The sequence below is a fragment of the Rhinatrema bivittatum genome, chromosome 2 (assembly GCF_901001135.1).
Source record: "Rhinatrema bivittatum chromosome 2, aRhiBiv1.1, whole genome shotgun sequence".
NCBI lineage: Eukaryota > Metazoa > Chordata > Amphibia > Gymnophiona > Rhinatrematidae > Rhinatrema > Rhinatrema bivittatum.
Window position 1 is genome coordinate 458,364,628 of NC_042616.1, and position 14,295 is coordinate 458,378,922.

Genomic DNA, 14,295 nt, shown 5'->3' on the forward strand with positions numbered 1-14,295 from the left:
TTGATTTCATTTTCTGTCTTTTTTTTCCATTGCCTCATTGTCCAGCAACACTTGTAGCAGCACTTTTCACTGCTACTTAGGTGGGGAGAGAGAAACAAAAACTAGAAGAACAATTTTCTTCACTCCATCCTCTGCTATGTCTGGCAAAAAAGGGCATCATGAGTTGGTTTAAGAGCTGCATATGTGGTAAGATTATGTTCCTCATGGATGGGCATGAGCTAGGGTACATCTGCTTCTGCCCAGAACATGACCAGGCAAACTGCTGTACCTGTGCACGGATGTCTCCTCCCTCACAACAGTCTAGGGCCCATAGAATTGAGGAACTATGTACGTCATTTTGGGGTCTCTGTTCTTCCTTAACCCACAGTGCAGCCTTGTCTGCCTCTTCAAGTAAATAATTGAGCTGAAGCTCTTCCAAGATCCCCCGTCGGTGCATCAGGCTGCAGTCTCAGGGAAGAGTAATAGGGAATGGTCTGCGTTGAAAAAAGTGCTATCGATCTGTGGAACTCTTGGCGCGAAGAAAGTACAAAGAGCAATGGAATGCATTGGCACACGATGCACTGATGCCCTTTGATGCACAGTGCATTAATGCACAATGTATCTGTCTTGTCATGAAACTCTAGAGTCCTCAGTCATTCTCTGTCCTACGCTCAAGCCATTTTTAAACGGTTAGTCCACAAGGGCTTTCGGAGTGACCAGAGGACTACTCCAGACATTAGCACAGGTTGCTGGTTCTCATTAGAATGTTCCTGTTCCAAGTCTCCAAGTGTTTCTGTTCCAAGTCTTCAGCTTCAGCCTAACCCGTGCCTGGATGTGCAAACCCACCAGCGGCGTGGACCATGCCCAGCTCCGGGGTTATGTTGGTTGCATTGCGGCACAGGGGCTCATGCTCACATCTGCCTTCTGGCTCACAACAGATTGCGAATGTCATGAGCTCAGTGAACATGTCCTTGCGCTGGGCCTTCCATACTTTGATTCTCGCTACTGCCTGAGATTATTATTATTATTATTATTTTTTATTTTTTACTTAAGACCCGCAGGAGGCACCTGCATCCAGATTTTTGTTAAAGTTCTTCAGCCTTGATTCTAGCCTTCAGTGTGTTTGCAGCCATGCCTTCGTCCAGGCCCGCAGCCATGCCTTCGTCCAGGCCCGCAGCCATGCCTTAGTTTAGCCAGTCCAGTATGGTTCCTCGCTTCAGTTCCTGAAACCAGATATCTTTGTAACTTGTATTTGCCCCTCGAGTCTCTGTTGGTAAGGGAGCACAGTCTCCCTAGGGGTGCGCACCCCTGCTCAAATTTTAAAGGCACTGTGGCAGGAAAAGCCCTGCAGCCTCTCCTGATGATGTCACTGCTTCAGGCCTTTAAAAGGCTGCTTCTCCCATTGCTCCAGGCCTTCATAAGGTTACTGGTCCTTAAAGATCTCCTCTTTCTTGTGGTTCTTGGTTTTTCCTGGTCTCCTGGTTCCTGTGTCCTGGTCTTCTGTTCCTGCTCCAGCGTTCCTTGTCTGTAGCCTGTTCCAAGTCTTCAGAAAACTGTCCAAATCTTCGCCACTGGTTCACGTCTTTGGAGTCTCTTCCTGAGATCCTGTGTTCCTGAGTCCTGTCCCTGGTCTCCAGAGTTCTTGTTCCTCGCCTTGTTCCAAGCCTTCGGAGCCCTCGCCTTGTTCCAAGCCTTCGGAGCCCTCGCCTTGTTCCAAGCCTTCGGAGCCCTCGCCTTGTTCCAAGCCTTCGGAGCCCTCGCCTTGTTCCAAGCCTTCGGAGCCCTCGCCTTGTTCCAAGCCTTCGGAGCCCTCGCCTTGTTCCAAGCCTTCGGAGCCCTCGTCTTGTCATGTTTCTCTAGAGTACTCAGCCTTCGTCTGTCCTACTCGCAAACTGTTCCTAAACAATTCGTCTGCAAGTGCTTTTGGAGTGGCAGGAGGCTACCCCAGAGACCAGCATGGGTTGCTGGTTTTCATTAGAGTGCTTCTGTTCCAAGTTTCCAGTCTTCAGCTTCAGTCTAGCTTGTGCCTGGATGCGGTTACCGGCCAGCGGTAGCGTTGCAACATAGGGGTTTACTCTCATGTTCACGGTCTCACTCACAACAGATCTATCACTGGGTGAATGAGTTTGTCCACCCTTCAAGCCACTTACCTCCCAGGGCTATCCAACCCTCTAGCACAGTGTTTCCCAACTGGTGTGCCACAGCAGACTAAGGTGCTGTGGCTGACATGCAGGTGTGCTACAACTGCATGCTCCTTTTCTCTTTTGCTCCTGTCCTGCAGGATGTCCTCCTCCTGCCAGCAGGGGGTGTGGGAGAGCAACACTTATCAGCAGCTGCTCCTACTTTCCTCTCTACTGGCTCTCCCCTGCAACAGAAACTGCACTGGTCTCTGTAGGCTTGTGAGACTTGCTGGCCCCATGCAGTTCAGATTGCAGAGAAAAGCTGGCAAAGGAGGAAGAAGCAGCACTCAGTAAGCTTGCTCCCAGACTTTTCTGTTCAAGGATTGGAGGTGGAGTGGGGAAAGGGACAGATTAATGTGCCATAGGGTGTGGTGGGGGGGAGAGAGAGAAGAGAAGATGATGATGCCAGGGGTTGGGGGAGAAGGGTGGGGAAGAGGATAAGGGAAGATAATTCAGGGAGGTAGGGAGGATAGGTGGAAGAAAAGTGAGGCCAGGGATTGGAGGGAACTGGAAGAGAAGGTGATGCCAGGGGGCTGGGAGATGGAAGACTGATGATGATGTCGTCAATGGGGTGGAGGGGTGGAGAAAGAAGATAATGATGCCAGGAGGTGAGGGAGAGGGAAGATGATGATGATGATGCCAGGAAATGAGTGAGGGCAAGTAATGCCAGGGGGTGAAAGGGAAGAGAAGGCGATTGGCATGGGAAGAGGAGGAGAGGGAAGAGAAAGCAATGATGCCAGGGAATGGGGAGAGAAGGAAATTGATGCTAGGGGGTGAGGGAGAGGGGTCGAGGAAAAGGAAAGGAGATGATGCCAGGGGAGGGAGAAGGGCGGAGGCAGAGGGAAGGTGATGAAGCCAAGGGGTGGGTTTAGGAAGAGGGGTAGAGAGAGAGGGAAGGAGATAATGGGGGGGGGGGGGGGGGGGGGGTGAAGGGAGAAGGAAGGTGGTGATGATGTAAGGGGGTGGGGGAAGAGGTGGTGGTGATGCCTAGGATGGGGAGAGGGAAGGTGGTGATGATGGAAGGGTGGGAGAAAAGGTTGTGGGAGAGAGAAGGTGAAGATGGAGGTGGTGGGAGAGGGAATATGATGTCAGAGGGTGGGGGAGAGAGGTAGAAGGAAAGAGAAGGTGGTGGTGATGTTGATTCCAGGGGCGAGGAGCTGGAGAGAGAAGGAGATGATGTGAGGGAGAGGAAAGGTGATGATAATATGATGGAGGGGGAAGAGATAGTGGGAGAGCAAAGGTGGTGATGATGATGCTAGGGGTGTGGGGAATAGGGAAGAAGATGATGCCAGGAGAGAGGCTTGGTTATGATGCTAGGAGAAAGAGGGAAGAGAGAAGGTGATGATGGCAAGGGGTGGGAGGAGAGTAAAGAGAAGTGAAAGTGATGGGGAAGTGGATGGTGTGCCACAGTGAAGTGACCCCTGTGACAAGTGTGCAAAGAAACAAAAAAGGTTGGGAACCCAACTGCTCTAGTGGATCACCTCAGGAGATGATCTGCCAGAGTGGCCTCGTCAGCAGTCAACTGCAGAGACTTTGTTCACATTATGGGCTGTGTCAGCAGTAGACCTATTTGCAAAGGAGAGGAAGAGGAAGCTAAGAAAAAATTCTGCTTGATTCTACCCAGTGAATTCAAATTAGCTCAGGATGCCTTTCTACTTGCCTGGAACACAAATCTCATATATGCTTTTCTTCCAATCCCTTTGCTTGCCAGGATGGTTCAGAAAATAATCCAAGACAAAACCCAACTGATTCTCATAGCACCAGCATAACCCAGACAGATGTGGTCTCTGTATCTCATGAAATTGTCCAGCAGGCCTCCAGTTCCGCTGGGTTCAGAACCTGCATTATTGACTCAGGACAATGGCACTCTAGTCCATTCTAACCTTCAATCTCTCCATCTGATGGATTGGAGGTTGGATGCAATAATTGCCAGAGAGATTGCCAGAGAGGTTGAAGATATAATAGTCTTGGCCAGGAAACAATCTACCAGGAGGGTCTATGGTTTCAAATGGAAATGATTTACCACATGTTGCCATCAAAAGGCCATAGTTCATTCTCTTGTGAGCCTAAACAATTACTCGGCTGTCTACTCTCTCTTTTGCAACCTGTCCTTGCTACGTCTTCCGTGAGAGTGTATCTCAGTGCCCTATCATGTTGCAGTTTATAGGCCTATCTCAACTCGCACTTTGGTGTCAAGATTCATGAAAGGCTTTTGGCAGATGAAGTCTCTAATCCAGAGCCTCCAAATCCATGGGATCTGAATGTGGTACTGTTCCAGCTCATGAAGCTGCCTTTCGAGCCATTGGAATTTGCGTCACTCAGATTCTTGCCATGAAAAGTTCTGTGTTTTGTAGCGATAACCTCAGCAAGAAGAGTCAGCGACTTCAAGCACACGTTCACTATTTTCCATGCATGCAGTTCTTCCATGACAGAGTGGTATTCATCCAATGTTTCTACTGAACGTTGTCTCAGCTTTTCATATTAATCAGTCCGTGGTGTTGCCAGTCTTTTCTCTGAGACCACATACACATGAAGGAGAGAAGTCCCTTCATAAACTGGATTTCAGGCAAGCTTTAGATTACTAAAAAAGAGGACTCTGTCACATCACCAGGCTTCCCAGTGTTTTGTTTCTTATAACCCTAATAAGACTTGGCATGCCCATTGCCAAGCCTACTTATCCAACTTGATAGTGGACTGTATTCATCATTTCTACACTCTTGCAGGCCTACAAATCACAGACTGTAAAAGCTCATCAATCTATGGCTTCTTCAATTGCCCATCTTCATGAAATCCCTCTTGAGGATATATGCAAAGCTGCAGCATGGTTGTCGATACACACTTTTACATCCTACTACTGTCTGGACAATCTCTCAAAGGAGGATGGTAAATGTGGAAGTCTTGTTCCCTCCTGTTAACTCTGCATGGGGGAGCCCAGGTTGCTTGTAAGTAAATGCTCTGCTACAACCCTCAGCTTTGCACTTCCCACGTTATGGCTAATTCAGCCTACATATCAACATAAAAAATGTTTGCTACCGTGAACAGTATTTTCTGTAGATATCGGAATGAACTAGCAATGTTAAATACCCACCCACCTTCCTGGAGAGTCAAGTACATGTAGCTTTGATACTGACAGAGGAGAGCCACGAGACAATGCCTGGGTGGGGTTCCCATGCTTGTTCAGTAGAGCTTAAAACTCTACTAACTAGGAGAGATGGGTCTGTTCTATGCCGCTGGATGATGTCACCCCGCAAGTTAGAGGTGATTCATCCTGCTATCTATGAAAAACACTGTTTATAGTAAGCATACTTGCTTATTAAAGACATACTACTAGTTTTTAAAAAATTTTACTCTGAGGCCATGTTCAAAAGCCAACTGAATTATCTAAGAACATTTTATATAGTAGTTTATCAAATGATAGCAGAATATATCCCAGCTGCCAACCATAGCATTCTCACTTGTAGCTGTTCTTTTCTTATACAAGTCATTTTTTATTGCCTTTCTCTCTGGGTCTTTTCCATCCAGGCTCCCACACTTCATCCAATACCCAACCTCACCTATATGTTATCAAACTTTGTAATCTAAACAGCTATCAGAGCTGTGCTCTAATAACCAGTTGCCTATGTCCCTGTGGCTTTGCTAGATGGTATTACTTATGAATGCACAAATTAAAAAAATTAAAAGAAAAAACAGTAAGGACTGAGACCTATGATTAAAAGACTGATGGTGGTGATCAAATGAATGTTTCATAATAGATCTGCATGTAAGTATGAAAGTCTCTTTCATTTTTTTATTTAAAATAATGGTGTTTACATGACATGCTTGTGGGTTTGGTTTGCAGGGTTTGTTTTTTTTTTCAATATATTATAGTGTGACTTGCAGTGGTTTTCTTTGTGTTTTGGATTGTTACAAAGCAGAATGTGCCAATAGTGTGAAAAGAGAAGTGAAGGGTAGGAAACAATGGCAGATGGCAAGAAAGAGAGGCATACATTTTAATGGCATTTGTTTTTTAATGATTGCTTGTAAGCATATCTTCCATCTCCTCTTTAGGGAGTCAGCATTCTTAAGTGCCAGTAATTTTCCTACAAGTAGATACTTGGTCAGGGCTGTGGGTTTCTCTGAAGACAAGCAAGCTGGCAGTCTTCACAAGTGGGTGACATAAGATGGAGCCCACTTTGCACATGCCAATACTGTCACATGTCCAAGCGGGGCTCCCTATAGTCTTATCTCTTCTTTTCTATCCAGTCATGGATAAGAAAATAAGAGAACATGCCATACTGGGTCAGACCAAGGGTCCATCAAGCCCAGCATCCTGTTTCCAACAGTGGCCAATCCAGGCTATAAGAACCTGGCAAGTACCCAAAAACTAAGTCTTATTTCCTGTTACCGTTGCTAGTAATAGCAGTGGCTATTTTCTAAGTCAACTTAATTAATAGCAGGTAATGGACGTCTCCTGCAAGAGCTTATCCAAACCTTTTTTAAACACAGCTATACTAACTGAAGTAACCACGTCCTCTGGCAACAAATTCCAGAGTTTAATTGTGCGTTGAGTGAAGAAGAACTTTCTCCTATTAGTTTTAAATGTGCCACATGCTAACTTCATGGAGTGCCCCCTTTTCTTTCTATTATCTGAAAGACTAAATAACAGATTCACATCTACCCGTTCTAGACCTCTCATGATTTTAAACACCTCTATCATATCCCCCTCAGCTGTCTCTTCTCCAAGCTGAAAAGTCTATGGAGCTGTTCCATTCCCCTTATTTTGGTTGCCTTTCTCTGTACCTTCTCCATCGCAATTATATCTTTTTTGAGATGCAACAACCAGAATTGTACACAGTATTCAAGGTGGGGTCTCACCATGGAGTGATACCGAGGCATTATGACATTGGAGGCTTCAGCATTGATGAAACCAGGAGTTGCATCAGACTCTTGGGATGCATTGGCATTGAGAGGGCAGCAAATTCCCTCATGTTGAAGAACTGGGGAGACAGTCATCTGTCACCTCCCATTTGAAGGCAAAAGATTCAGTCTCTTTTGTTCTGACTTTGAGGGGTTCCAATGCTGAGTGTTGAGTGAAACCCAAGAAGCATCTGTCTCTGTTGATGCATGATGTCTGGACTGGAGACATTGTGGCTGAGGCCATGAATCCCTGAAAATACTTTTCACGGAGAGGAGAGCTCATTTTCAAGGCATTCTTGGAAATCACAACAGTCTCCAGGGATCCAGGTTTATGCCATTGAGGAAGACATGGCCAATCCTCCTATCTCCCAACCCGTGTTGGAGGATTTGAGGAGGAGCTGGTCAGCAAGATCCAGTAGGCCTTGGATCGGCGCACCAGTGTTGAGTGCATCTGTGTCAATTTAGACCAATGTCTAACCAGTGCTGGAGAACTCTACAGCTGCCCAACAGTTCAGTACCAATCTCTGTTCCAGGACGGGGGAATAAACATTGATGTCTGTACCAATAGTAATCTCTAGCCCATCGGAGGGGGAGGGGTAGAATCTTCCCCAAGATGCAGGAGTTCCAAGGGATCCAATAGACAAGTACTCCCCTCTGAGTGCCAGCTGGGCAAGATATGGGTCCTTGCCCCTGGCATATTATTTGAACTCTTAAGTGTTCTTGGGAGTATGGCTACAGATCTGGAGATCTCTGAAGTGGAGGAATTGACAGGTCTCCCCTCTAACTCCTCTCCTGCGCCAGAGGATTATTTCTCGTTTGCTGGTTTCATCCAGAGAATGACTGAAGCTATTTCATTTCCTTTGTAGAAGGAGGATGAGTCCAGAAACAGGATAATGGACATTCTTCAGTTTGTGGAGCCTCCTAAGGAGATTGTAGCAGTTCCAGTGCATGAGATCTTCAGGTGGTGTAGATGAGGATGTGGAGAAACCCTCTCTCTGTGGCGCCTATGGACAAGGCACCACCACGGACTGATTAATAACCTCCAATGCAGATTTGAAAAGACAGTTTCCACACCACTCTGTGTTAGGCAAAGCCACTCTCAAGACAGCCAATAGGACCAGAATCCATTCCTCGGTGCTCCCAGGGAAGGGATCCAGATCTTTAGATACTCATGGGGGAGAGGTTTTTTTAGGGAGCTATAATTAATGCCTGCATAGCAAAAAATGGCAATTCTGTGCGGGGGGGGGGAGGGGGAATTCTGTGCTTCACAGTAGCACAGAATTCCCCCAGGACTACAACTTGGAGTTCTCTCCACATATTCATATCACATTGTTTGGACAGGGGCCTCCAACATGACAGTAGCTTCAGCCAGTCTGTCCTGAGGAATCCCTTTGAGGTATTTGTATACTGCCCATACCAAAGCCCTAAGCGGTAAATAATAAAACATTCATAATTCATAAAAACAGCAAATAACATAAACACAATAAATCTCTTTGCCACTTGCAATTCAGTTGAATGTTAGCCTGTTGACATCGTTTTGGTTTCTCATTCATTCAGGGTAGTTTGTAGCTAGGGATTCCTCCCTTGTAAGGATTGCCATTCTGCTTGTCCTCAGAGAAAGCAGATTTGCTTACCTGTAACAGGTGTTCTTTGAGGACAACAGACGTCAGTCCTCACAAAATCTGTTCGCTTCCCCATATAGTTGGCTTCTCCAAGTATAGACTAAGGAATTGGACTGAAGGGGTCTCTTTGTGGATTTGTGGAAAAGGTTTTTGTGCTGGGCTCCTTCTGATGTCACTTGCTTGTAAGGACTGGTATCTTGCTATTCTTGGAGAACACTAGTTACAGACAAACAACTCTGCTAAAGGACTGGATTCCTCTGCTTCTAGTCCTGTTCTTTGACTGGCTGTGAGATCCCACTCTAGAAGTGGCGCTTGGAGCCTCAACCAAGCATTAAAGAGTAGCTTTCCTGCTTGCAAGTTCAGAGTGTTAGCTGGGAAGTCAATAGCCTGGCATGGCATTGGTGTGTTTTTTTCTCTTCTGTAACACAATGCCTTCTTATAGTTTGTGGGTATCTGTGATCCTGTATTAATCAGGCATTAAGCCAAGAACCTCGGCAAGCCAGGGCAAAGAGTATAGCACCACAAACTACTGCTCACTAACTCCTACAGCTTTGCTGGGAATGTCTCACTAATTGCTGTGGTTAAAATGCCAATTACAGGTGGGCTGAGTGCTGCAGCACTTGGAAAATTTCCACTGTTGGTTGACAGATGAGGAATTATCCAGTGGTCAATCTAATGTTAAAGTATATGCATTGCCAGGCTTAACTAGGCGGTATAGCTTCATGCCCTGGTTTTTCCTTTGTTCACCTTTCATCAAGGGGTCCCCAGGATTCCACTGTTTAGACTTGAGAAAGACATGGCAAACTTAGCAAAGGATTTTAAATTATGAGAAATTTGATAGGTTATTTTTGGATTAACATCCCTAGTTAAAAAAGTTTGTTAGAATTACTGGTAACTACAGTGAAGGCCCCCAAAGTTGTCAAGCAAAGAGCCAGATAAAGCATTTGAAATCTTAGAAAGAACAGGGATGAGGGTTGATGGGGCATAACTGGCTATTTCAATGATTTGAAATGCTGAAAGAGGGGAAACAGAGAGGGTATGGTTCCTGGGGCAGACAGTGTCTTTAAAAACAATTTCTAGATTTTCTAGGAATTTGGTAACCCTGCATTTGTCCCTTGATGTGTAGCAGAATGTGTACGGGGGAGGAGGGTTGGAGGTCACTTCCTTCTACCCCTCTCTCACTGCCCATTCTCGTTTCCTTCTTGCTCATTCCCTTACCCTCACACCTCTCTCCTCCCTTTCCTTTCCTCTCCTTTCTCTCTTGTTCCCCTCCCTCATCTGTGCTGCTTCTTGATCTTCAGCTAGTGGGGTCTGTCCTCTCTTTTAGTAGCTCTCTACTCATGTGGGTCCTCAGCTCCTTTCTTGCTGGAAGGGCCTGGTCTCCCTGCCAGCAATAAGAACATAAAAAGTGCTATGCTGGGTCAGACCAAAGTCCATTGAACCCTATATCCAACAGTAGCCAGCCCCTAAAAGTAGATTGTTTTGTTTTTTTTTTTTTTTTTGCTGCTCAATGCCTTGTGAAAGAGGTGGGTCTCCAAGTCACTTGGTTAACAACTACTTATGAACTTTTTTTCCCATCAACGTGTTCAAACTCTTTTTAAACCCAGCTATGCTAGTTGACTTGATCACATCCTCTGGCAGTAAATTCCACAGCTCAATTATATGTTGAGTGAAAAAATACTTTCTCCGATTTGTTTTAAATCTGCTACTTGTTAACTTAGTGTCCCATACTTGAAATGATAAATAACTGTTTTCTTTTTACCTGTTCTACTCTAGTCATGATTTTGTAGACCTCAATCGTCACTTCTCCAAGCTGAAGAGCCCTAACCTGTTTAGTCTTTCTTCATAAGGGAGCTGTTACAATCCCTTAATCCATTTTTATTGCTCTTCTCTGTACATTTTCTAACTCTGCTGTATCCTTTTTTTCTAAACTGTTTGTTTTTCAAATCACTCAGGTACAGCTACATAAGTGAAAAAACAGAAATACATACACAATCGTAAAGGTATCTAATACAAATAAGAAGGTAACCAACTCCAACTCCTAAATTCACATAATCCTCTATGACGCGCATAGTTGCCTCCTCCAGATCCAGTAGGGTTTCCAATCTTGAAGGTAAGACTCCAATTTGTCGCGCAAGGTAATGGTGATCTTTTCCGTCTCTGCGCACTCTGCCACCATGTTTCTCCAGTGTTCCATGCTAGGCACAGTCTTCCAGTGAAAAGCTGTAGTTAATGAGCAGCATGCAGGAGCTGAGAGAGTAAAAGCCTGACCTTGTGGAGAGGAGGGGGAGACCACTCTGAATCCCATCGACCTAATAAACATAGCTGACCCAAGATGGAAAACCCGGTATTCAGCCGAGCCTCCTTCTCCACTCCCAACCAAAATTTCCATACAATGGGGCAATCCCATCACTTATGAATCCACAACCCCTCCAACACAAGGGACTTGAAGAACTAAATCTAGCAGAGTATAAAGGAAATCTGTACATTCTGTGCAGTAACTGGAACATCACAACTTTACTCTTGTTACAAATAGATATTTTAGTGAATGAACTCCATATAGCACTCCAGTCAACTATGTTTGGTTCTACTGATTGATTAGTGAAGTCTTAGTTTCCACTATATCAGTTTTGAGACAGGGTGACAGAATTATAAATAGTATTCAAGGTGTGGCCACACCATTGATCTATACAGAAACATTATGATCTTCATTTTATTTTCCATTTCTTTCTAAATGATTTCTTGCATTCTGTTTGCTTCTTTGGCCATCGCCACACACGCAGCTGATGATTTCAACGTACTGTTGACAATGACTCCTAGATCCTTTTCCTGGTTAGTTACTCCTAATGTGGAACCCATCATTGTGCATCTAAAATTATTTTTCCCTATGTACATCACTTTGCACATTAAATTTCATCTGCCATCTAGATGCCCAGTTTTTCAGTCTCTCAAGGTCCTTCTCTAGTTCCTCACAATCTGCATATATGTTAACTACACTGAATATTTTTGTCATGCAGATTTGATCACTTCATTTATTGCTCCCCCTTTCTAGATCATTAATGAATAGGTTGAACAGCATTGGTCCCAGGATTCATCCCTGGGGCCCTCCACTATTTTTTCTCCACTGGGGAAAACTGACCATTAAGTCCTATTCTTTGTTTCCTGTCTTTTAACCAATAACCAGGCCACATAGAGACAACACCTTTTATCCCATGACTTTTTACTGAGGAATCTCTTATGAGGGACTTTGTCAAATGCCTTCTGGAAATTCAGTTATACTATATCAATCAGTTCTTCTTATCCATGTGCTTATTTATACCTTCAAATAATTCAGGTAGGTTGGTAAGGCATGATTTGCTTTCACTAAATACATGTTGACTCTTTCCCATTAAATCATGTTTATCCATATGATTAGTAATTTTGTTCTTAATTATAGTTTCTACAATTTTTCCAGACACCAATGTCAGGCTCATCAGTTCATAGTCACTCAGGTCGCCCCTGGAGTCCTTTCTCCGAGATCAAGCAGGATGGCAGTCCTCACACGTGGGTGACATTATCAGATGGCGCCCAGCATGGAAAATTTATGTCAAAGTTTCTAGAACTTTGACTAAGCCTCATTGAACATGCTCACGCATGCAATATACCAAGCATCCATGTGGGGTCCCTTCAATCTCTTCTTTTTTGCGGAGCCTCATGTCTCATAATCTGGTGAGGCTCAACCACTTCCGGTTTCGAATGATGCCCCAGTTGTACCAGACCATGTCTATCACGGATCCCCATGATAGATGTGTCCTCCGTCTTGGGGCATCACATGACATCTACAGTTGCAGCAAATGCACCAAGATGTCCCTGAAGGGACAGCTTGGTGCATCCAGCTTGATAAGATGGAGCACCTCTTCGGGCCGGAGAAAACCGCTCCATTGGTATTGACAGCATCGACATCGAGGGACCTCTGAGCCGCACAGATGGACACCAGGCCATCGACAGTGGGGCCACTGCTTCCATCAAGATCACTGGCTGAGAGGGACGCCGGAAACTGGCCATCATCTGGCTCTTCCAAGTCGAGGATTTCGGGTTTGTCGACTTTTGCACTGGGGAAGTCCTGATCTGAGCATCGAGGGAAGCCAAAGAAGCATAGTTATTGGTCCCCGTCGATGCACTGTGTCGGGCACAGGGCTGCCCAAGCTTCTGCTGTGATGTCCCCTAAGTGACCCCGTGGTGAGGGGAACCAGTCCTACTTCGATGCCACGGTCACCTCATGAAACCCGCCTGCACTTTATGGAGTTGGGTTTCCAACATGTAGGTTTTTTCATTATTTTATTCTTCTTCTGAATTCTATGATATAAGACTGAGGGAACCCTGCATGGATGTGTGGTATATTGCATACATGAGCATGTTCAATGAGGGCTTAGACAAAGTTCTAGAAACATTGACATAAATTTTCCATTCCGGGCTCCATCCAAAGATACCCATGTGTGAGGCCTGACATCCTATTGTCCTGCGTTTTGATAACTAGTGTTATATTTGCTACCCTCCAGTCCTCATATATAAAGGCAGATTTAAATGACAAGTTAGATTGCCAGTAGTAGGTCTATAATTTCATATTTCTCCATTAACATGAGTCTGCTGGTTCCTCTTTCACTGATGGGATCTGGGAAACACTGCCAACTTTTCTGTCATGTGGCTACCACGACCTGTCTTCCACTGATGTGGCCTGGAAACCCTACTAGCCTTTCAGCCACTCCTGCTATGCATGGAGGAAAAAAAATTCCTGTGTGATGCAGGATCCAGCTATGGGAAAGAAAGGTTTGACAGACCAAAAAATGAGCTCCTTCAACCAAATCTGGCCTGTGGGCCGAAAGTTTGAGGACCTCTGATCTACAATATAGACAGAATCTTCTATGCTGTTTCCACTGATGTTGCCATCCAAAATGTTAACATGGCTTCTGTCTTTCTTTTCAGGTTGCTAGCACGAAAGCCAAAGTGGATTTCTCCATTCTGCTGTGCCCGCCCCCCTCAAGCACTGGTAATGGACTGGATGGAGGTGGGGCTGGCGATAATGAGGAGGAGGCAGCCCTGGCAGCACCGAGCCCTCAGAGTGAAGCGGTGACCAACGAACTGCAGGAGCTCTCACTGCAGCCAGACATGTGCCTGAATCTGACTCTGAATCCAAACCTGCCCCCGCTGAGCGAGAGGAAGAATGGTAAGAGCTCATTTACATTCCCCGGTACTTTCTTTTTGCCTGCTGCTCCAGGAGAACTGGGCTCTGTGTATGAACAAAGCATTGCTTCAGTATAAGATTCCAAATGAGTTTCAGATGGTGATGACTTTGGGCCACTATTGACCTGAGCTGGATGTATTCCGGTCACCTGAGGTGAAAGACTCTCTGTGTTGCTGTGCCAGGCCCCTGAGCCACTCAGACCCCAGTTGAATCCTTCAAACTACAATTACTTTTATTTTGGTTTTAACCCTCTCTCAACAGTTTTCTAGCAACATCCAGTTATGGATGTTGCTAGATTTTCAGGGGGGGATATCTGAGACAGAGCTGATAGTTTGTGTTATGAACTAGATTCAGTGTGACTCTTCTCTGCCTTACATTTCCATGTTTTTACAGGAGC

At 45.3% G+C, this 14,295-nt stretch overlaps 1 protein-coding gene across 6 annotated transcripts in view; it reads left to right on the plus strand.

The window, feature by feature from the left end:
- MRTFA (myocardin related transcription factor A) overlaps nucleotides 1-14,295 on the plus strand; it is a 308,975-nt gene that overhangs the window by 67,389 nt on the left and 227,291 nt on the right. For all 6 annotated transcript variants that reach the window (XM_029590436.1, XM_029590438.1, XM_029590440.1 and 3 more), the window contains exon 3: nucleotides 13,640-13,880. In XM_029590436.1, coding sequence (XP_029446296.1) covers nucleotides 13,640-13,880 — 241 coding nt within the window. The remainder of the gene's footprint in view (nucleotides 1-13,639; nucleotides 13,881-14,295) is intronic.